Genomic DNA, 24,050 nt, shown 5'->3' with positions numbered 1-24,050 from the left:
TTCTAGGTGGACTCCTCCTGAAGGTCGAAACAACAGACTTTGGACTTCTACATAGAGTGCTTCCGCCGACGTGCACGGGCTGAAATTGTGGAAAAGCAGCATCACTTCCCCCATAACCTCAGCCATGCAGAACACAATGCCATCCACAGCCTCAGAAACAACTCTGACATCATAATCGAAAAGGCTGGCAAAGGAGGTGCTGTTGTCATCATGAATAGGTCGGAATATGAACAAGAGGCTGCTCGGCAGCTCTCCAACACCACATTCTACAAGCCATTACCCTCTGATCCCACTGAGGGTTACCAAAAGAAACTACAGCATTTGCTCAAGAAACTCCCTGAAAAAGCATAAGGACAAATCTGCACAGACACACCCCTGGAACCCCCACCTGGGGCATTCTATCTGCTACCCAGGATCCATAAACCTGGAAATCCTGGACGCCCCATCATCTCAGGCATTGGCACCCTGGCAGCAGGATTGTCTGGCTATGTAGACTCCTTCCTCAGGCCCTATGCTACCAGCACTCCCAGCTATCTTCGAGACACCACTGACTTCCTGAGGAAACTACAATCCATCGGTAATCTTCCTGAAAACACCATCCTGGCCACTATGGATGTAGAAGCCCTCTACACCAACATTCCACACAAAGATGGACTACAAGCCGTCAGGAACACTATCCCCGATAATGTCACGGCAAACCTAGTGGCTGAACTTTGTGACTTTGTCCTCACCCATAACTATTTCACATTTGGGGACAATGTATACCTTCAAATCAGCGGCACTGCTATGGGTATCCGCATGGCCCCACAGTATGCCAACATTTTTATTGCTGACTTAGAACAACGCTTCCTCAGCTCTCGTCCCCTAATGCCCCTACTCTACTTGCACTACATTGATGACATCTTCATCATCTGGACCCATGGAAAAGAAGCCCTTGAGGAATTCCACCATGATTTCAACAATTTCCATCCCACCATCAACCTCAGCCTGGACCAGTCCACACACAAGATCCACTTCCTGGACACTACGGTGCTAATAAGCAATGGTCACACAAACACCACCCTATACTGGAAACCTACTGACCGCTATTCCTACCTACATGCCTCCAGCTTTCACCCAGACCACACCACACGATCCATCGTCTACAGCCTAGCTCTATGATACAACCGCATTTGCTCCAACCCCTCAGACAGAGACAATCACCTACAAGATCTCTATCAAGCATTCTTACAACTACAGTACCCACCTGCTGAAGTGAAGAAACAGATTGACAGAGCCAGAAGAGTACCCAGAAGTCACCTACTACAGGACAGGTCCAAGATAATAACAGAACGCCACTAGCCATCACCTTCAGCCCCCAAATAAAACCTCTCCAACGCATCATCAAGGATCTACAACCTATCCTGAAGGACGGCCCATCACTCTCACAAATTTTGGGAGACAGGCCAGTCCTTGCCTACAGACAGCCCCCCAACCTGAAGCAAATACTCACCAACAACCACACACCACACAACAGAACCACTAACCCAGGAACCTATCCTTGCAACAAAGCCCATTGCCAGTTGTCTCCACATATCTATTCAGGGGACACCATCATAGGGCCTAATCACATCAGCCACACTATCAGAGGCTCGTTCACCTGCACATCTACCAATGTGATATGTGCCAGCAATGCCCCTCTGCCATGTACATTGGTCAAACTGGACAGTCTCTACGTAAAAGAATAAATGGACACAAATCAGATGTCAAGAATTATAACATTCATTAAACCAGTCGGAGAACACTTCAATCTCTCTGGTCACTTGATTTCTGACCTAAAGGTCTCTATATTACAACAAAAAGACTTCAAAACCAGACTCCAACGAGAGACTGCTGAATTGGAATTAATTTGCAAACTGGATACAATTAACTTAGGCTTGAATAGAGACTGGGAGTGGATGTGTCATTACACAAAGTAAAACTATTTCCCTCCTCACCCCCCCCACCCTCGGACGTTCCTGTTAACTGCTGGAAATGGCCCATCTTGATTATAACTACAAAAGGTTTTCTCCGCCCCCCTGCTGGTAATAGCTCATCTTAAGTGATCACTCTCCTTACAGTGTGTATGATAACACCCATTTTTTCATGTTTTGTGTGTATATAAATCTCCTCACTGTATTTTCCACTGAATGCATCCGATGAAATGAGCTGTAGCTCATGAAAGCTTATGCTCAGATAAATTGGTTAGTCTCTAAAGTGCCACTAGTACTCCTTTTCTTTCAGTAATAGAGAATCTACCACAGTCCTCAGGACATTTTTCCAATGCTAATTACCTTCACTTTTAAAGTCATGCTAGGAACAGTTTGATTACTATATTTTTATTCTACCCCATTTATCTTGCAACTGATTATACATAGTTAAAGGACAGTAACTAGCAAAGTTTAGTCTAGTAGGGATCCACCCTTGATAACATACTCTGTTACATTAAATAAAGAGGAATCATTAAATAGAGAGGAATACAAACAACCTAGCTGTTTGGCAGCCATGTAAATACATTTAAGTCACCTGTTGAGAAAAACAAACACACTACATCTGAGTGGGAAGCCAAATGCATCCACAGCCACTAAGCTATTTCTCTCTTAGCAGTACTTAGCACAGGCAGCAAAAAGTCTGGCTTCTACCTATTTTCACATGCATGGTAAATTACCAGAGCAAGTTTCTGGCAGCAGGTAAAGAATCAAAACACTAATTCAAGCCTTCCCTGGTGGTAGCGGTGGCCATCTCTTCTCCCACCTGCTCAGGCTGAGGAATGGCTTGTACATATGTATCAGGTTTGCCTCTGTGCCTCCTTCCTGTGAGTCCATACACCTGGAAACCCCTCCTTGAATAGGTCTGTACCTACTTCCACAGCCTTCAAACTCACTTCTTCCAAGAGGATTATCAACTCCAAATCCTGCTCCTAAAGTAGTATGCAGGAAACAAACATCTTTAAAAGTTTCTACACAAAAATAAACTAATGCTACCTCAAACTTAACAGATCACTTTGTTGTTTTGTTGCATTCCATCCTTCATCTATTTGTTGTCTATGTAGACTGTAAACTACGCAGGACAGAGACCTGGCGCTTTACAGACATGTAAAAAGGATAAAAAGGAAATATTTTTTCCACACCACGTAACTAGACTACCTGCACATCATCACAGGATGTCTTTGAGTGCAGATTCAAAAAAGAATTGACTCCTATATGGATAACTATCTAGAATTATGGATTTTAAGAAGGAATCATTGTGATCCAGTCTGTCCTCCTGCATAAACACAGGTCATAATACTTCCATGAATTATAGTAGTTAATGCTAACAAAAATCTGGAAAGGATATTAAGCCTCATGCTCCCGGGCTTCAAGTCAGTCTCTAGTTATTAGAGATTAGGAGAAGACAATGAAAGAGAGGCAAACAATCCCACGGCAGGGTTCTTACACCTTCCTCTGGATCACATGGAACTGGACACCATCGGAGACAGGATACTGGACTGGATAGGAATTCCACCGAGATGACTTTACATAGCAAACAGAGGGTGCTTTGTAGAAAACAATAGCCAGAGCATGATGGAAAGTGCCATGGGTACATATTGTATAAAGAAAACTGAAGATTTGGCAGATGCTAACAAGACCGTAGAACAAGTTTACCTGCATTGGAGGGTCTATTTACTCACCGTATCTTTTTGACTTCCTGCTTCTGAGAGAAGAAAAGGAGTACTTGTAGCACCTTAGAGACTAACAAATTTATTTGAGCACAAGCTTTCGTGAGCTACAGCTCACTTAGCTGTAGCTCACGAAAGCTTTTGCTCAAATAAATCTGTTAGTCTCTAAGGTGCCACGAGTACTCCTTTTCTTTTTGCGGATACAGACTAACACGGCTGCTACTCTGCTTCTGAGAGAGAACCCTTCTCCCAACATTACTATCATCAACAGCACACTGAAAGCAAAATTACATTGTTTCAATAGCATATCACTCTCTCTCCCTCCCTCCCCCCACCCCCTTGAGTAGTGTAATTTCCCCTGATGTCAACAGGAGTTGTAACAGGATTGAGGGCTGTATATATATGGACCTAAATAACTTGTGCTTTTTGTAGTGCTCTTCACCTGAAGTTCTGAAAGTACTTTACAAAAGGTGATTATCCCAATTTATCAGAGGGGGGAAAACCAAAAGCACAGAGCTTACATGAAGGCCACCCAGCAAGTCAATAGCAAAGCTCAGAATAGATGCTAGGACTCCTGACTGCCAGTCCTGTGCACTAGCTCCTACACCTCATTGTCTTCCCTTGTGTAATATAAAGTGTCTTCCCAAAGTGTAATACAAAATGTAAGTGATGAGGCAGCAATCGTGCTTGGTTTTAACATGTTAAGTTTCAGTGTACAACTACTGTCAACCACTCTCCCCCACTTTGTAACAGCAACAATTCTGGTCATCTTTGCACCATCAGATCAAAGTATAAAAAGCCAGCAGCATGTATCACTGAACTAAGTCTAAAATATCTACTATAAAAAACGCCTTGCTGCACCACCTTGTGACCACAGTAATTAAAATGCAGGTAGTCAAGCTTAGCTAAAATCAAGTTAACCATCCATGTGTGTAAGAAGAAGCCAGTTCAGTTCAGCTGATAAGTAGAATGGACACAGTGTGTTTGTTAGCGGCAGAGTGAGAGCCACTACCTACTGAGTCATGTTCTTAGGAATCCTCCCACAACATCAGTGAACAACAAACTTCAGCTAGAGGATTTGTAGGTGGATTGCATCCATTATTTCTCTGGCTCTGCTGGGTGGAGCTACACTAAAAATTAAAGCCTCACCCTTTCTTTGAACACAATACATGGAACAGGTCTGGTTCTGCTGTGCTATTTAGCCACAAGCATGTCAAGACACAGCTCAAGTTTACATTAAATACAACTGTTCATATTTTTATTGTTTTTTTTTCAGTTGTCAAGTTTGTTTTCACACACACAATGTTCAGCACTAACAATGATTGTCTAATCACAAGCACACTAGTTTTTTCAGACAGCTCATTGAGATATGTGGCTTGTGCATGTGGCCCATTGCACATTTGTAGGTCAAAGTTATTCCACATCGCCCCTGCTTTATAGCTGCAACATGACTGCTCTGCACAGGAGCTAGCTGCAAGGAGCAGAAGAAAGCCAGACATGAGGCTACTTTGCTTTAAACAAACAAAAAAATCCAGCAACATAGCACTCTTCCCTTCCTTTAAAAAGGTCATTATTGACCTGATTTTCAGAGGTGACAAGCAATCTCAATGGCAAATGTTTAGAAACTAGGGCTATCAATTAATTGCAGTTGACTCACACGATTAATTAAAAAGATTAATCATGATTTAAAATGTTCATCACAATTAATCACAGTTTTAATTGCATTGTTAATAATAGAATACCAATTTAAATTTATTAAATATTTTTGGATGTTTTTCTACATTTTCAAATATATTGACTTCAGTTACAACACAGAATACAAAGTATACAGTGTTTACTTTACATCATTCTTTATTACAAATATTTTCACTGTAAAAATGATCAAAAGTATTTTTCAATTCACCTCATGCAAGTACTGTTGTGCAATCTCTTTATTGTGAAGGTGCAATTTACAATGTAGAATTTTTTTTGTTATGTAACTGTCCTCTGGAGTGGCGGCCAAAGCACAAGAGGCATACAAACGTTTGGCATATCTGGCACATAGATACCTTGCAATGCCAGCTACAAAAGTGCCATGCAAATGCCTGTTCTCACTTTCAGGTGACATTGTAAACAAGAAGCAGGCAGCATTATCTCCTGCAAATGTAAACAAACTTGTTTGTTTTAGCGATTGGTTGAACAAGAAGTAGGACTTAGTGGACTTGTAGGCTCTAAAATTTTACTTTTGAGTAGTTTTTTTGTACATAATTCTACATTTGTAAGTTCAACTTTCATGATAAAGAGATTGCACTACAGTACTTGTATTAGGTGAATTGAAATGCTATTTCTTTATTACAGTGCAAATATTTGTAATTAAAAATATAAAGTAAGCACTGTACAACACTGTTACACTGTGATGTAATTGAAATCAATATATGTAGAAAACATCCAAAATATTTAAATAGTATTTATTGTTGTTTAAATAAGCAATTAATCTTTTCAATTGCACAATTAATCATGATTTTTTTTAAATCACTTGACAGCCCTATTAGAAACTGAAGAATTTGATCAGACTAAGATTAATCAACAGGGTTTCCAAAAGAGCCCTACTGGGACTAGTGTTTAATGTGTTAATGATTGAAAAAAAGAAATAAAGGTAGCAAGATCAGACAGGATTTAGGGGAATTGTGAAAGAAGTGTATGGGGAAAACTGTACTAGGCCTCTAAGGCACAGGCCAGAGCCTACAGCCTGGGGATAATCAAGGAAGTTCAGTCCCACCTAGGGGCTGAGCCCTGTAAACAGAAACAGGCCAGGGCCCATGGAGCAAGATAGTGGAGTAGAAGCCAGGCAGGCTGCAGAGGTGGAGTTCTCTCTCTCAAGCATCAGGAGACAAGCCAAACCTGTCTCTCAGACATGGGTTTTTGGACATTGTTTAGGAACTCTGTACCAGGTCCTGATAAACTATTTTGTTGTAATGTTTCCTGCCCTGAAATTTTATTAAAAGGGGGACATGCTATTTAGCTAATACGCATTGGTGTCTCCTTGCCCTGGTCAGCTAAAGTGAATTTATGGTTCACTTGGGGAAAATTAAGGTGGAGCACACCTGCAGTGCCATACTGGGCTGCAATGGGGCACACAGGGACTGCCCCCATCTTTACATGAATCAATACGGGCGGGGAAAGAAGAGAGAGAGTGTGAAACTCTGAAGACACCTATCACCACAATGGCAGATTAAGTTCAGTGTTGATGAATACAATGTAATGTATGTTGACAGGAATAAGATGGCCTGCTCAGATATATTGCTAGAATTTGAACTGTGACATTTAGCTGCAGTTTTTGATAGATACCAAATACAAATTTAGTTGGTAAAACTCTCACTTCAGAATTTGAGGAAAATATATTTTTTTTATTCAAACCTATATTAACTTATGCTCAATATGTGAGAAACATTTTATAATTTGTAAAACTTTTAATAGAAATAATGCTTGTCTTAATAGTGCCAGCGGATTAGGCACCTCTGTTAAGCAAGTTAGATGGCAGCTAAGAATGTGACATGTCATTGCAGCTATTTGCCTGATTTTATAATTGGTCTCACCATTTGAAGTACAGCCATATAGACAGGCAAGTATTAACATGAGCCTCTATTTTTACTTTGCTTATGCACACACACATCTAGAAGTAGCACAGTCTGCAAATTTTTCCTCAATTTTTGATTCTAATCCCACACGAGCAGTCATCAGCACTACAGTTGCTTTGAGCTATGTAGTAAAAGGCCACTCCACAGCAGTCATGCAAAAATCTGATAAGCAATATACTAAGCAAATAGTCAGGGAACGCCTTCTGGTTAGAATAACCGTGTCAAGCACCACTAAAAACTACAGTAGAACAGAGTACAGAAAAGTAATCAGCATCAGTTCTCGAGACAGAATTTGCATGGCCCTATTACACACACTGCAGCACATTTCTGCTGTAGAAGCTTTGAGTGTCTAGAAAGTGCTGGAGTTTCATTACCACCTCCCCACCTGCAATTAAAACACACACAGTCCTTGTTATATATTAAAGATCCCCAGCAATTGCTAATTCTGATAAATCAGTACAGACCACCTTTAGTGTGAACACAAAGCAATGCCAGTCTTTTTTCAGTTTCCCAGTGCACGGGCTCTAAAAGATGTTCACAACCAGTCTTGTATTTCAAGGATTTAAAACAGCAGACAGTAGCACCTGCACCCTTGCTGAATGGCAGATTGCCAAGAGTTAAGCACAGACTCTGCAGAGACAATAGGCTAAGAAATGCTTTTAATATTGGTTTGTACAGAAGGGGTTGCTTCAATCACAAGCTGTCGCTCTGGCAAAGGTTGACTCATTGGAATATATGCTGGTCACAGGCAGCCAGCAAGGGGATTATTTTACACACACCGTGAACTCTGCTAAGCACACAGGGGAAATAGATCGTTACATACAGTCGATACTAGATATGACAATGAGTTCTCATTTCAGCATGGTTAAATACCTGCAGGGGAACAGGTGCTCACTGTCATGTGCTCAGAGAATATTCATGTCAACACAGTAGCTGGAAAGATCAGCTCTGTTCAAGCCAGAATTTATGAGAATAGCAGTTCAAATATTGACAGCCCATCTCTGAGTACATCTAGACTACAAAAAAAAAGTGGCAGAGAGTCTCAGGGTACGTGTACACTGCAGTTATAAACAGGAAATGGGCTTGTGCCTGCTGTCTCAGGCTAGAAGGGCTGTTTAATTGCAGTGTAGATGTTCGGGCTTGGGCTGCAGACTGAGCTCTGGCACCCTCCCACTATGCAGGGTCTTAGACCCTGGGCTCCCGCCCAAGCCCAGATGTCTACACCGGGGGGGGCAAACTTTTTGGCCTGAGGGCCACATAGGGGTTCCGAAAAATGTATGGAGGGCTGGGTAGGAAAGGCTGTGCCTCCCCAAACAGCCTGGCCCCTATCCACCCCCTCCCACTGCCTGACTGCCCCCCTCAGAACTCCCAACCCATCCACCCCCCCTGCTCCTTGTCCCTTGACCCCCCGGTCTCCATCCCCTATCCAACCCCCCCCGCCCCCCCCACCTCCCTATCTGCCCCTATCCACCCCGACAGGCTCTCCAGGACTCCCATGCCTATCCAACCCCCCCTCCCCCAACCTCTGTCCCCGACGCTCCTTGCCCCTTATCCAATCCACCTGCTCTCCGCCCCCTTACCATGCCACTCAGAGCAGGAGGACTGGCAGCCGTGCCACCACACTGCCCAGCAGGAGCTTGCAGCCCTGCCACCACAGCAAGCTGAGGCTGCCAGGGTGGGGAAGAGAGGAAGAGAAAGAGCAGGGAAGGGGCTGGGGGCTAGCCTCCCTGGCCAGGAGCTCAAGGGCTGGGCAGGACGGCCTTGCAGGCCAGATGTGGCCCGCGGGCCATAGTTTGCCCACCTCTACCACAGGGACTCTATAGAACTTTGTGTGCTCTTATGTGCTCTATAACTGATCTCAGGAGAGGAAACTATTTTTTAAAAAAGACACCACATATTGAGGAAGATGACACCTATGGATGCAAAGTCACTCTTATCAGTGGAATGGAACTTTATTGAGAAACAATAATCCTCACAATACAATGGAGTTGTCTTTGTTATATAAATGGCTAACCTAGGACAGCAGCTCATGAGCACTAAAGAGTAGCCATCAATTAATTCCATTTTCAATAATAAAACTGGCTCACACCCAGTTTTGAGTCAATATCTGAACCACAGTGGAAGGTTTTTTTGGGGCGGAGGTGGGAATCAAGAGGGATATGGGGGAATACTGAATCATTTAGGCAATTACATTAATGTCCAACTAAATTCAGTAGCAGAACAGATTGTAGGAAGAGTAGCTCTGCTGTATCTTCAGGCTCTCAAGTGACAGAAGGCAGGGAGTCCATCATAAGCTCAGAAGTTTTTCATTGAGAGCAATCTGCGACTGAGTGAGATTTGCCAAGTAGGTCACCATCAGCAGGTCCTGAGAGAGAGAAATGGACAGCAATTAGACTGATTAAGAGAATCAAAGAGATGCGAATTTGTGTCATTAAAGCAATTTACAAACAGTGCAGTTGCCAATCACCATTCTTCAGAGTGACACTGATGGCTCCACAACTTAGTTTCCACTTCATTCACCAGTTTGGAATACCTTGCATTCATATAATACTCGGAACTTTCAGTGCTTTTTATCTATAGTCCTCAGAGCATTGCAAGCATTATCCCCATTTCACAGATGGAGAAGAGAAGGCATATAGTGGTTAAGTGACTTCGACAAAGTCACACAAGTCACTGAGAATCAGGAATATAAATCCATATATCCTGATTCCCAATCCAAGTCAGAAGTAGAAACTTTCATCTTTAGAAATCCCAAACCACTTTACACAGGAGTGATTCTCTTTATCCAGCAATGAATTGAAGTAGTTGTTCAAACAGCACACACCACCACTACACTAGGACATGAGGACAGGAAGTGAATGCTCCACTCAATCAAAACTGCAGGGAGAAATGAAGGGAGACCATGTAATTACCAGTATTTGATTTTAGCTAGAACACGGGGGTCGACAACCCTATCCTTAGGGAAAGTGATATGGGCCTTTGTTGATATGGCACATTCAGCAGCCCAAGGCAATGCTTGGGGGATACTGGGTCAAAACCAACTCTGAGGAAATGCTCCTACTGAATCAACACCACCCCTTCTGCAGTAACTAGCTGATCCCTGGATGTCTCCCATCCAACTACTGAACTAGCCTGATCCTGCTTATAAAACTTGCCACTTTTACAGAGGGTCTCAAAGTGCCTTACAAACATTACACTTAAGAGTTGTTCTAATTTATAGCTGGGCAAACTGAGGAATAGAAATTGTGATTCTCTCCACTTATCACAGGAAGATGAGCTGGGAACAGAAGCGGGCTCAGTCCTGTGCTCTAAGCAATGGATACACTCCGTTTAGCTTGTTAGAGCTGTTGGGCTCACAGCATGAAGTGGTACTGATGCAGGTTTGTCATGGGCAACGTACACATCACAGAAATAGCTCCTTAAAAAATGTGAAGCCTAACGTTACCAGACAAAAATATTAGGTGCATCACCTTTTATTCCAGTTGCCAGTTATCTTTCAAGTCCAGATTGCAGTAAGATCTGGCTATTTACACAGTTGTCCTAAAAGTTTCATGTCTCAAGACAATCTCAGCACTTTCAGGTTATGCACACAATTCCTAGCAAGTTTAAGAAGGATTCCTTTGCCTTTAATTACTGAAAAGGCTGCCTTGAGACGTTCCCTCATCTCTCCCAGATAGCTTTGCCCTCCTATTTCCAATTTTTGGTTACTAGTTAAAAACAGTTTCTCTAGTCACCAGCCTGGTTTTGCCTATTTTGGCCCTCTCTCTTTATGAGGCTCATTCCCTCAGCCTAACCTGACAAGTTACTAAGAATCCTTGTTCACATCAGATACTCAACCATGAAGAATGTGATGGTTGGAGACTGGGAAAGAACCACATTTCCCACAATGTAGATAGAAATGCCATTCTCTCTAGAGGGCTAGAAATTCCACGCTTGAATAATAAAGAGTACAGTAGCAGGAATATATTACCAACCACCTGAGCAGAAAGGTGTAGGTGACTGAAATACTCAGGGAGATTAGAGACACTATGAAGATAGAAATAATGGGGGATTTCAACTCTCCCCACATTGACTGGATATGTCATCTCAGGATGGGATGCAAAGATAAATTTCTAGACACCATTAGTGATTGCTTCTTGGAGCAGCTAGTCCTGGAACCCACAAGGGGAGAGGCAATTCTTGATTTAGTCCTAAGTGGAGAACAGGGTCTGGTCCAGGAGTTGAACACAACTGAACCTTTCAGCAATAGCAACCATAATGCAATTAAATTTAACATCCCTGTAGGGGAAAAAAATTCCAAAGAAACCCACTGTGGTAGCATTTAACTTCAAAAAGAGGAACTAAACAAAAATGATAAAGCTAGTTAAACAGAAATCAAAAGGAACAGTCACAAGACTGAAATGCCTGCAAGTTGCATAGAAACTATTTAAGAATATAAATAGATGTTCAAACTAAATGTATACCCCAAATAAAAAACACAGTAAGAGGACCAAAAAAATGCCACAATGGCTTAACAAGATAGCAAAAGAGGCGGTTAGAGACCAAAAGACATTCTTTAAAAATGAAAGTCAAATATTACTGAGGAAAATAGGAAGGGGGCATAAACTCTGGCAAGGGTAAAAGGATAATATGGCAGACCAAAAAAGAATTTGAAAAGCAACCAGTGAAAGACAAACAGAAAAAAGAATTGCAAGTACATCAGAAATAGGAAGCCTGGCAAACAATCAGTGGGGCTACTGGAAATTGAGGAGCTAAAGGATCAATCAAGGAAGACAAAGGCCATCTCAGAGAAGCTAAATGAATTCTTTGCATCGGTCTTCACTGCAGAAGATGTGAGGGAGATTCCCACACGAGCCATTCTTTTTAGGGAACAAATCTGATGAACTGTCCCAGATGGATGTGTCAAAGGTGGTTTTGGAACAAAGTAATACATTAAACAGTGATATGTCACCAGGACCAGATGGCATTCACCCAAGAGTTCTGAAGGAACTCAAATAGGATACTGGAGAATTACTAACTGTGGTATGTAACCTATTGCTTCAATCAGACTCTGTACCAGATGAGTGGAGGATAACTAATGTAACAATGATTTTTAGAAAAGGCTCCATAGGCGATCCTGACAGTTACAGGCCGGTAAGCCTAACTTTAATACCAGGCAAATTGGTTGAAAATTATAGTAAAGAACAGAATTATGAGAGAGACACCACCACAATATGTTGGGGAAAAGAGTCAACACTGCGTTTGTAAAGGGAAACCATGCCTCACCAATCTATTAGAATTCACTGAGGGTGTCAACAAACATATTGACATGGGTGATCCAGTTGATATAGTGTACTTGTACTGTCAGAAAGCCTTTGACACAGTTCCTCACCAAAGGCTGTTAAGAGAACTTTCTCTTGGATCAGTAACTCATTAAAAGACGAAACAAAGTGTAGGAATAAATTGTCAGTTTTCACAATGAAAATAGGTGACTAACAGGGTCCCTGAATGTTCTGTACTGGGACAAGTGCTATTCAATGTATTCATAAGTGTTCTGGAAAAGGGGCTAAACAGTGAGGTGGCAAACGTTGCTAACAATACAAAATGACTCAAGCTAGTTAAGTCCAAAGCTGACTGTAAAGAGTTACAAAGAGATCTCAAAAAACTGGGTGACTGGGCAACAAAATGGCAGATGAAATTCAATGTTGATAAGTGCAAAGTAATGCACATTGGAAAACATAATCCCAACCGTACATACACAATGATGGGGGTCTAAATTAGCTGTTATCACTCAAGAAAGATCTTGGAGTCATCATGGGTAGTTCTCTGAAAACATCCACTCAATGTGCAGCGGCAGTCAAAAAAGCTAACAATGTTAGGAATCATTAGGAAAGGGAGAAATAATAAGACAGAAAATATTTTAACACTACTATATAAATCTATGGTATGCCCATACCTTGAATACTGCATGCCGTTCAGGCAACCCCATCTCAAAAAAGATACATTAGAACTGGACAATGTACAGAGAAGGGTAACAAAAATGATTGGGGTATGGAAGAGCTTCCATATGAGGAAAGATTAAAAGAGATCACTAAGGGGGCGGGGGAGGGAGATCTGATACAGGACTATAAAATTGTGACTGGTATGGAGAAAGTGAATAAGCAAGTGTTATTTACCCCTTCACACAACACAAGAACAATGAAAATTAATAGGTAGCAGATTTAAAAACAAACATAAGGAAGTACCTCACACAATGCAGTCAGCCGGCCTGTGGAACTCATTGCCAGATGTTGTGAAGGCCAAAAGTTATTACTGGGTTCAAAAAAGCTATGCTCAAGGAGGATAGGTCCATCAACGGCTATTGGCCAAGATAATCAGCGATATGCAACCCCATGCTCTGAGTGTCCCTAAACATCCAACTGCCAAAAGCTGGGACTGGACTACAGGGGATGGATGATTCAATAACTGCCCTTTTCTGTTCATTCCCTCTGAACCTCTGACAGTGGCAGGTACCAGATGACAGGATACCAGGCTAGATGGACCATTGGTCTGACCCAGTATGACTATTCTCATTCTTATGAGGAGAGTGGGTAGAAAGGGTGGGGGTTTTGTTTTGGTCATTGACATATCATGCCTAGAAGATAATTTTCAGGACTGTGTTGCAACCTGGTCTCCATTTTACACCTATGGACAATGTCCTGAATGCAAGGCGGGGTGGGGGAAATCATTACTCTCTTGGGGAAACCACTTATGCTAAGGTTTCTGTACAGAACTATTACTTACATGATCCTATGAACAGTGACTCGGTTCCTTACGAAGTTTAAGACTGGGTAACATTACAACACTTTTCAGGCACCTTCTCTTTTCTGGATTTCCTTTTCATTTCTATATAGTTCTTAACATTCAGTTAACACACTACAAATGATAGATTTAAGATTAAAACTAGAAAATTTTGACGGAGTCAACAAGCATGTGGACAAGGGGGATCCAGTGGATATAGTGTACTTCAATTTTCAGAACACCTTTGACAAGGTCTCTCACCAAAGGCTCTTAAACTAAGCTGTCATGGGATAAGAGGGAAGGTTCTCTCATGGATTGGAAACTGGTTAAAAAGATAGGAAACAAAGGGTAGGAATAAATGGTCAGTTTTCAGAATGGAGAGAGGTAAATAGTGGGGTCCCCCAAGGGTCTCAGCTGCGACCAGTTCTATTCAACATATTCATAAATGGTATCGAAAAAGGGGAAAACAGTGAGGTGGCAAAATTTGCAGATGATACAAAATTACTCAAGATAGTTAAGTCCCAAGACTGTGAAGAGCTACAAAAGGATCTCACAAAACTAGGTGGCTGGGCAACAAAATGGCAGATTAAATTCAATGTTGATAAATGCAAAGTAATGCACACTGGAAAACAATCCCAACTATACATATAAAATGATGGGGTCTAAATTAGCTGTAACCACTCAAGAAAGATTTTGGAGTTATTGTGGATAGTTCTCTGAAAATGTCCACTCAATGTGCAATGGCAGTCACAAAAGTGCACAGAATGTTAGGAATCATTAAGAAAGGGATAGATAATAAGACAGAATATATAATAAATCGCCTCTATATAAATCCATGGTACGCCCACATCTTGAATACTGTGTGCAGGTCTGGTTGCCCCATCTCAAAAAAGATGTATTGGAATTGGAAAAGGTTCAGAAAAGGGCAACAAAAATTATTAGGGTTATGGAACGGCTGCCATATGAGGAGAGATTGTCTTGGAAAAGAGACAACAAGGGGGGATATGATAGAGATCTATAAAATCATGACTGGTGTGAAGAAAGTAAATAAGGAAGTGTTATTACTCCTTCTCATAACACAAGAACTAGGGGTCATCAAATGAAATAAGAAGGTTTAAAACAAACAAAAGGAAGTATTTTTTCCACACAACGCACAGTCAACCTGTGGAACTCCTTGCCAGAGGATGTTGTGAAGGCCAAGACTATAACAGGGTTCAAAAAAGAAAAAAAGTTCATGGAGGATAGGTTCATCAATGGCTTTAGCCAGGATGGGCAGGGATGGTGTCCCTAGCCTCTGTTTGCCAGAAGCTGGGAATGGGTGAGAGGGGATGGATCACTTGATGATTACCTGTTCTGTTCATTCCCTCTGGGGTACCTGGCATTGGCCACTGTCGGAGGACAGGATACTGGGCTAGATGGACTTTTGGTTAATGCTTCCTACTGTTATTCAGCTTTTGGGGGGGTACTCGCAGATCTGAATAGCTCCCTTCATACTTTTTTTTTTTTTAATTTCAGTAACATTTGTTAATTGTGAAGCCAGGCTGATAGATGGGAAAAAAGGGCAGACACCTCTCTTGTCTTCCACAACCTAGAGACAGGTAAGCAACAGATTTGCTGTGGATCCCAGATAGATTCCTCATGAAGAACACCCAGAAGAACTGAGTAACAGGACTCACGTTGATATTGCTGTTCAGCATTGTCTCAAAGTCCTCCGGTGAAATCTTTGGCACCTGGTTAATAAGATCCATCAGGAAGCGCCCAACAGTGTTGTCAGCAGCCACTTTACCTGACTAACCATAAAAATAAAGACATTTTACAATGAGCAAGATACAACAAATTTACTGCACAGAACAGGAAGAGCTGACACAAATGCAGGGAAAGCTCTCATCCTCTCCTGTATGAGCTGGAATAGATTCAGATTCTTTGTGATCATCTGGTCTGATCTCTTGTGTAACACAGGCCATAGAACTTCCCCCAAATAATTCCTAGAGTAGATCTTTTATACAAACATCCAAACTTGATTTAAAAATTGTCAGTGATGGAGAATCCATTATGACCCTTGGTAAACTGTTCCAGTGGTTGCTCACTGTTAAAATGTATGCCTTATTTCTGGTCTGAATTTATCTAGCTTCAACTTCCAGCTGTTGGATTGTGTTACAGCCTTCTCAGCTAAATGGAAGGCCCATTATTAAATGTTTGTTCTAATGTAGGTATTTATAGATTAATCAAATCATCCCTTAGACTGAAGCAGCTCAATTTATTTAGCTTAACAAAGGGAAGGTTATCACTACAAGGCATGTTTTCTAATCCTTTAATCATTCTCTGGACTCTTCTCTAAAGATTCCCCAATTTATCAACATCCTTCTTGAATTGTAGGCACCAGAACTAGACATAGTATTCCAACAGTCATAGCATCAGTGCCAAATACAGAGGTAAAATAACCGTCTACTCCTACTCAAGATTCCCATTTATGCATCCCAGAATCATATTAGCTCTTTTGGCCACAGCATCGCACAGACATTAGCCTTACCAGCACATCCTCTGCATACTGCAGCACTGTGCTCAGGGTATCCTGGATCCGGGCTGACGCTGCCCCCACCTGCTGCAAGTCACTGGACAAACCAATCACTCGACTGGGACTCAAACAGGTTTTCATGATGAGATCAACTGCAAGAAGAGGGATGCTGAGAAACTGGCTGTCACTGAAGGTCAGCTTCAACCACCAGCCACTCCCCAGAGATTTTTAGGATGACATCTGCTGCAGCAAACAGGAAATGCTTTTCCAATGCTGCCTTCACTACCAATGTAATGCTGGCATTTCCACAGGGTACATAGTACTTCTGCGCCACTGTGCAAAGCAGATTTTTGCAGAAATTAGTGCTTTGTGCAGAATTTCCTTTCCCCTCCACAGAGATGGACTGCAGTGCTGCTGGCTGCCACTAGGGGCTGCTGGACATGGCAGAGCCCAGCTCGCACATAGAAGATACTGCCAGGGGAATGGGGAGAGCGCTACAGGGATCCAGGCAACTGCAGCTCCCAGCATGCTCTGAGGAAAGGTGGCTGCAGTGCACAGGAAACTCCACACAAACCTGGCACTGAGCATCAAGCTCTCTCCCCCTCTAGATCCCTGGGCTCTGAGGGGTAGGTGTCTGGGCCGGGGGGGGGGGGGGGGGGGATTTTTGGCTCAGAATTCCCCCAGTAGTAATATATTAGCTACATGGAGGAGCAACGGAGGACACAGGCACATGTTCCATTGACCTTAATGGAGAATGCAGGTGCTCAGAACATCTAAGAATCAGAGCAATTTAATGTCTAAACATGAAACTGTAGGCACCCAAGCTTGAAAGTTTTGGCCTCCATCTTGAGAAGCATCAGATTAGTATTTGGTCTGAAAAAGAATGAGGGATTCCAGCCATTTTGCTCAGCCTTCTTTTCCCAGGTCTAAGCAATGACAATACTGCCTGCCTGGCACCTAGTACAGTTACAACTCATACACTCCAAGAAGTCCCAAAGACATCTTCAACTTGTCCCTGACTCATTTTCACATCCAGTAATCAGAAATTTATAAGTTGGCCTCATGATATATACAGTCTCACTTTAGGAGGGGGAGTTTAAGGGATGCTAATAATTTGAAATCGAGTTCTTAAGAGTTAATAGCAATGCCCCTTTTTAATGGTTTTACAATCACGTTTTCTGGTTCTGTATGTTTCTCTCTCCCAAGTTGCTGGGAGACACTCTGAAATTGGAAACTGATTACATCAGTGGTCCCCAAAACTTTTTATGTTGCATGCCCCCTTACCTCTGTCCATGCCCCTGTCCCCCCATTGCTGGGCTGCGGTGACACGGCCAGGGCTGGCAGCCAGGGTCCCAGGGGTGGCAACGGAGCTGGGTGGCGCGCCGTCCCCACCCATCATGGGAGCTGGCTTGGTCCCCAGCCGGGCCCCCACAAACGTTCCTCTGCATCCCACAGTTTGCAGACCTCTGGACTACACAGAGTGCTGTCAAATAGATGAAATAATTCTCCGAACTCTGATATACAATCTCAGGAGTTCCCTGTTGTCTCATGTCAATTCTGATTAAAAAAAATCAGATGAAACATGCCAAGTACTAGGCATGTGTGTCATCAAAGTTGACAGCCTTCTGAAAGAAAAGGCCACTACTGACCCGAGGACGAGAGCTCCCAATGTCTTTAAGGTTAGGAACAGACACCTTTTCCCTTTGTCTCTCCAGTTTTATCTATAATCTCTTTGCTTCTTTCCACTGGTTTTGTGGCCTGACTTGGTTGTTTCTCTTCTCCACCCTCCCAGATTCCACTTTCTAATCCAGTCACAATCCTCCATTTTACCCCACAGCTCATTGCTCTGCATTCACTTCACAACTCCTACATCTGTGCCACTCTGCCCCCAAAATGCTGGGCCACTTCAACTTTCACCAATGCCCAGCACCCTGTCTGATAGCACCATTTCATCAGCACTGAACAGCAACAAGAAATCCCCTAATATGGGGGGCAGGGAAACAAAGAAGATGAGGCACTAAGCACTAAGGCAATGACTTCTGTAAGCAGCACTCAGGTACACAAGCTAGGGATGCAGATCCCTGTGATCCCCAGACACAAATCAAGCACCCAAATATCTGGTTAGAACCAACAAAAACAACAAGTCAGCTTACCTCCTATCCGCTCAGTGTCATAGTAAACATACTTCACTGTCAGAGGTGTGAACATAACCCCCATGGTCTTACCAGGGACCCCCATCGGAGCACTAGAAAAGACAAGATTTACATAACATAGCATAAGTAATGGCCTACACGAATGTGGCAACAACAAGTAATACCTAACCTATTTCACTTCCTTCGTTGACAGGGTTACTGGTCTACTGGATTAGGGAGCAGCAGTAGACATGATATGACATTCCCACAATGAATAGAGGGAAATGTGGTCTAGATGAAATGACTAGCAAATGGGTGCACAACTGGTTGAAAAACCATATTCAAAAGAGTAATCATCAATGATTCACTGTCAAACTGGAAGTGCATGTCTAGCGGGGTTCTGCAGGGGTCAGTCCTGGCCTAGTACTACATAATATTTTCATTCCTGACTTGGATAATGAATTGGAGAATTTATGTATAAAATTTGCAAATGACATCAAACCAGGAGGGATTGCAAAAACTTTGGAAGACCGAATTAGAATTCAAGAGGATCTTGATAAACTAGACCATAATGAAAATCAATAAAGACAAGTGCAAAGTACTTCACTTAGGAAGGAAAAATCAAAAGCACAAATACAAAATGGGAAACAACTGGCTAGACTGTACTGCAGAAAAGGATAGTGAAGCATAAATTGAGTATGAGCCACCTGTGTGATACAGTTGTGAAAAAGGCTAATATTCTGGGGTGTATTAACAGGAGCGTCTTATGCAAGACATGGCAGATAACTGTTCTGCCATACCCTGCCTCAGCAGGGGTACCACAGCCAGTTTTGGGTTCCACACTTTAAAATATGGATAAACTGGAAAGTCCAGAGAAGAGCAACAAAAATGATCAAAGGTTTAGAAATCTTGACCTATGAGGAAAGGTTAAAAAACTGGGCATGATTAGTCCTGAGAAAAGACAATTGGGGGGGATGGGGGAGGAGAAGAACCTGATAAGTCTTCAGATACATTAAAGGCTGTGATCATTCTCCATGTCCACTGAAGGTAGGACAAGTAGTAATGCACTTAATCCGCAGCAAGGGAGAGTTAGATTAGAGATTAGGAAAACGTTTCTAAGTATTGGGATAGTCAAGTATTGGAATAGTCTTCCAAGGGAGGCTGTGGAATCCTCATAATTGGATGATCTAGGTCAAGGATTCTCAAACTTCATTGCACCATGACCCCCTTCTGACAACAAAAAACCCCCACGACCCTAGGAAGGGGGACTGAAGCCTGAGCTCCGCTGCCCCGACAGGGGGATGGGCAAAGTCCAAGTCCCACCATCCCGGGCTCAGGTGGGGGGTGGGAGAGAAAGAGCCTAAAAGCCCAAGGGCTTCAGCCCTCGGCGGGGGCCTATAACCTGAGCCCTGCCATCCAGGGCTGAAGTCTTTGGGCTTTGGCCTGGCAGGGTGTGGTGACTCGGGCTTCAGCTTCGGCCCCAGGTGTCAGGGCTTGGGCAAGTCTGACCAAGTCTAAACACCAGCTCTGGCGACCCCATTAAAATGGGGTCACAACCCACTTTGGGGTCCTGACCCACAGTTTGAGAACCACAGATCTAGGTATATGTGGTCCTGCCTCAGCACAAGGGGATGGACTAGAGAACATTTCTCTACTCTGCATACAAACCTATTCAAAGAAAGAAAAGGAGTACTTATGGCACCTTAGAGACCAATTTATTTGAGCATAAGCTTTCGTGAGCTACAGCTCACTTTATTGGATGCATGCAGTGGAAAATACAGTGGGGAGATTTTATATACACAGAGAACATGAAACAATGAGTGTTACCATCACTCTCATTACAGTGTGTATGGTAACACCCATTGTTTCATGTTCTCTGTGTATATAAAATCTCCCCACTGTATTTTCCACTGCATGCATCCGATGAAGTGAGCTCTAGCTCACGAAAGCTTGTGCTCAAATAAATTTGTTAGCCTCTAAGGTGCCACAAGTACTCCTTTTCTTTTTGCAGATACAGACTAACACGGCTGCTATTCTGAAACCTATTCAAAGGAGGAGACAGTAACCCTTTATCTGGTTTGCGTCCCCTACACTGAAGCAGAAGAGACTGAGCAGGTTACTCATTCTCACCAAGAACCGCATTCACGCTTGTGGGGAGCTGTAATAGTTGTTACACAGTTGTTGGTCCAGAGGAATTCTAGAGATTCCCAGGGGTTCTTTGTCACTCAAAACTTATTATACTTGTCCCCCTAGTTTATATATATAGTTTTCAATAGGGAAAGTCAAGCATTCAGATAATCAAAAGGAAATTACAGAAGTGACATTCATACTAACCATTCATCTGTGGAGGTCAAGCCATTCTCAAAACTTTATTAAGTCTCAACACCCCTGTTAAGTGTGGCAAGTACTAATACAATTGTATAGATGGGAAAACAGAATCTCACAGATTAAGTCACTTGAGCACAGCACCACAATCAAAGACTCAGCTGGGAATAGAATCAAGAGACCTGGTTCACTGCCTCTGTTCTAGCCAGGAGACAAGATTGCCCTAATTAGGACAATCTATTAAATCCCTCCCTACCCTATTGTGTCCCTTTTTGATAATCCCACTGGTGATCCCCTTTCCAAAGTGTTATCTATCTCCCCAAAATACCTGATATAGGCTTTAATGCTCATGCGCCCATTCTGGAGACTGGTGTCCACAGTGAGGTGGATTGGATTGTGTGCTTCCCGACTATAATACTCATGGATCAGGACAGAGTGCTCTGTAATGTCATGGCCCGTAGCATACCTTAGAAAACACAACATAAGTACATGAGACCTGGGCATCCAACACTTCATATTTCAGACATACTGGGATATTTGCCATTAAGCAATGATGTGCACACAACTCTGCTCTGAACACATCACCAATTTGTAGCAGGATGTGAAGGAAAAAAGTTTGAGTACCATCTGCTCAGGACATCACTGCACTTTGCAAATCAGACACATGAATTTTGATGTACTTATTAGGCTTTGAATTGCTCTCTGATTAAAAGTAATTCAAAGCACATTATAGGAAAATAAGCTCTTAGGTAAAGAGCTACAACCCAACTCCTCCATGAACTGACCATTAGAGCTAAAAATACAGGACTATATTAATCCAGCTGCTTTAACTGTCCTGCAGTTAATATCTTCAAAACATAATTAACTTAAGTTCATTACAGCACTGAAGTATATAAACTGTTGGCCTCCACAACAATCTTCTGAAGAGAAAGAGGAGTCAGGGTTTGCATTTATTTCTTCAGGAATAAAACAAAGCTGGTTCACAGAACTTCAAGAGACTTAATGAGGTTCTCCACACTCCACCCCAAGAGGTCTATGAAGTGCAGTTCCCTACATCACTTCACCTGATTTTCCAACAGTCTTTCCAAGAAGACTCCAGTATCAGAAAATATTGCCCCACTACATACACTTTATTCCCTTCCCATGATACCTAGTCTCACCTTAAAAAATATATCCCATTTCTTTAGGTTTATATTCTATATCCCCAGCTGTTATTTCAGCAAACTATGCTGCTTATTCAAAATCTATAATGCAGTGTATAATATTTCAAGATGCATAATGGGGCCACATAACTGCTAAGCACAGGTCACATGTTTGCAGTGGAGAAGATGACTTACCATCCCAAAATGATTTCACTAGGGGAAACCTTCTTGTGCAGCTCATACATATTCTTAGCAAATTCCATATCAACAGCCACCTGAAAACCACAACAAAGCAGCATGAGGCAATCAACTGCAGGAGTGCTTAAAATTTAAATTCTAGCAGCGGGCAGTGAAATCGAAGGTTCTTGTTGTCAATTAGAACTCAGAGAAGAACTTTCCCTTAGTAGTTACCAGCCCACTGCAAGCAGAACTAGCACTTCATTGCCCTCCATACACTAGGACAACGTGGTAGGATTTCACCAAAAGACCCTGCCAACATACATCACGTGTAGACTCTTCTAATCACACCTCACTCAAAAGGGTAGTGAATTCTAGAGCCGCATGTGCTAACAGAGACTCAGACAGATCCAGGACTTCCACAATACCAAAGGCAAAAGGTGAAACATGCAGGAAAGGAGTGCTAACATTAGCATGATGAGATTGTTCTCACTCCTACAGCGATCCTGATAGCCAAGTGAGCTAGCCCACTAAACTCAGCATCTTCCACGTGAGTACTTCAGAGTGCTTTACTGTCATGCCATTTAGTCTCCCAACTCTCCTCTGTGCTAGGATGGACACACTCAGGAAGCAGAGGCCATCACCCACCTCATCTTCGGACTCGTTGTGTGGGACCGAGAAGCAATTGGTGACTTCCACTGAGAGCTTGTCCACAGTGCCTGCAGAGCAGAGAGAGACTGAGAGGAGGTGCTGGGCGGGCTCAAGCACCCCAGGCTCTTCTCTGAGACGCCACACAGCTGTGAAGCTCAGGCTCCCCTTACAGTGAGGGCCAAGGTGGAACCCAGGCGAGCGAAGGGGCTGGATCAGCCAGGGGCAGCCTGGTCCAGGCTCCGCTAGCCCCGGGGGACCGGAGGCGGGGAGAGAGAGCCGGGCCCCGCTCACCCCGGGGGCTCTTACCCAGCAGGGTCCCAATGACCCGGGCCGCGCCCTCGTTCCGCCGCTCAAAGCTGTCCACGATGGAGGCCAGGATGACCGGGTGCAGCCGGACCACGCGGCCGCCGGGGAAGGGGCCAGGCAGCGCTGCCGGGCCTGGTGGGCCTGGGGCTGCTGTAGTGGGAGGCACAGGCGGCGCTGCGCCTCCCGCTGGGGTCGCCGCAACTGGCGGTGCGGCTGCTGGGCTTGGGGCTGCCGGGACGGGAGCAGGGGATGGGGACGGGACCTGAGCTACCGCCGCCATTTTGCAAAGAAAGGAACAAGGCTACCCACGCCAGCAATAATAGGCTGAACCAGGCAGCTGTTACAAACCCTGCCTTCTCATTGGCTGGAAGATGAGTACAGCCCGCCTCTTTCGCCTATTAACCAACCGGGAGAGCGCAGAGGAAGACCGAGCTCGCGGAGTGGGTGAGAACGAAAGTAGGTCACTTCATCATTGGCTGATATTGACTATTGTTCCCGCCCCGTGAGTGTCCACAAGCTTTTCTATTGGCTAGAGGTGACCCACCCATTCAGCATCCAGAAGCTCCTCTATTGGCTTGGCGATGGCTATACCTGATGCTGGCCTGGGAGGGCATTGGGCCTTTCCAGTGGGGAGGGGGGAGCCTCTGGAGGCAGCCTCCCTTGGTGACCCGACCCCACTGCTGTCACTGGCATGGTACAGTGACCACACAATGTGTTCAAATGGTCTCATGACCATGGTAACAAGTGCCT

General features: G+C 43.4%; 1 protein-coding gene across 1 annotated transcript; it reads right to left on the bottom strand.

The window, feature by feature from the left end:
- Positions 1 to 9,114: 9,114 nt before the first annotated feature.
- EIF3F (eukaryotic translation initiation factor 3 subunit F) lies at positions 9,115 to 23,608 on the bottom strand. The gene is made up of 8 exons (XM_074959878.1): positions 23,301 to 23,608; positions 22,992 to 23,062; positions 22,362 to 22,441; positions 21,353 to 21,490; positions 18,721 to 18,812; positions 16,583 to 16,719; positions 15,729 to 15,842; positions 9,115 to 9,658 (listed from the first exon to the last, which is right to left on the bottom strand). Exons 1-8 carry the CDS (start codon positions 23,578 to 23,580, stop codon positions 9,581 to 9,583), a joined length of 990 nt encoding a protein of 329 aa, XP_074815979.1. The 5' UTR covers positions 23,581 to 23,608; the 3' UTR covers positions 9,115 to 9,580.
- Between the last annotated feature and the right edge of the window lie 442 nt (positions 23,609 to 24,050).

This window comes from Natator depressus, chromosome 7, assembly GCF_965152275.1.
Source record: "Natator depressus isolate rNatDep1 chromosome 7, rNatDep2.hap1, whole genome shotgun sequence".
Lineage (NCBI taxonomy): Eukaryota > Metazoa > Chordata > Testudines > Cheloniidae > Natator > Natator depressus.
The sequence above is the reverse complement of the archived record's forward strand: the minus strand, read 5'-3'. Positions and strand labels throughout refer to the sequence as shown.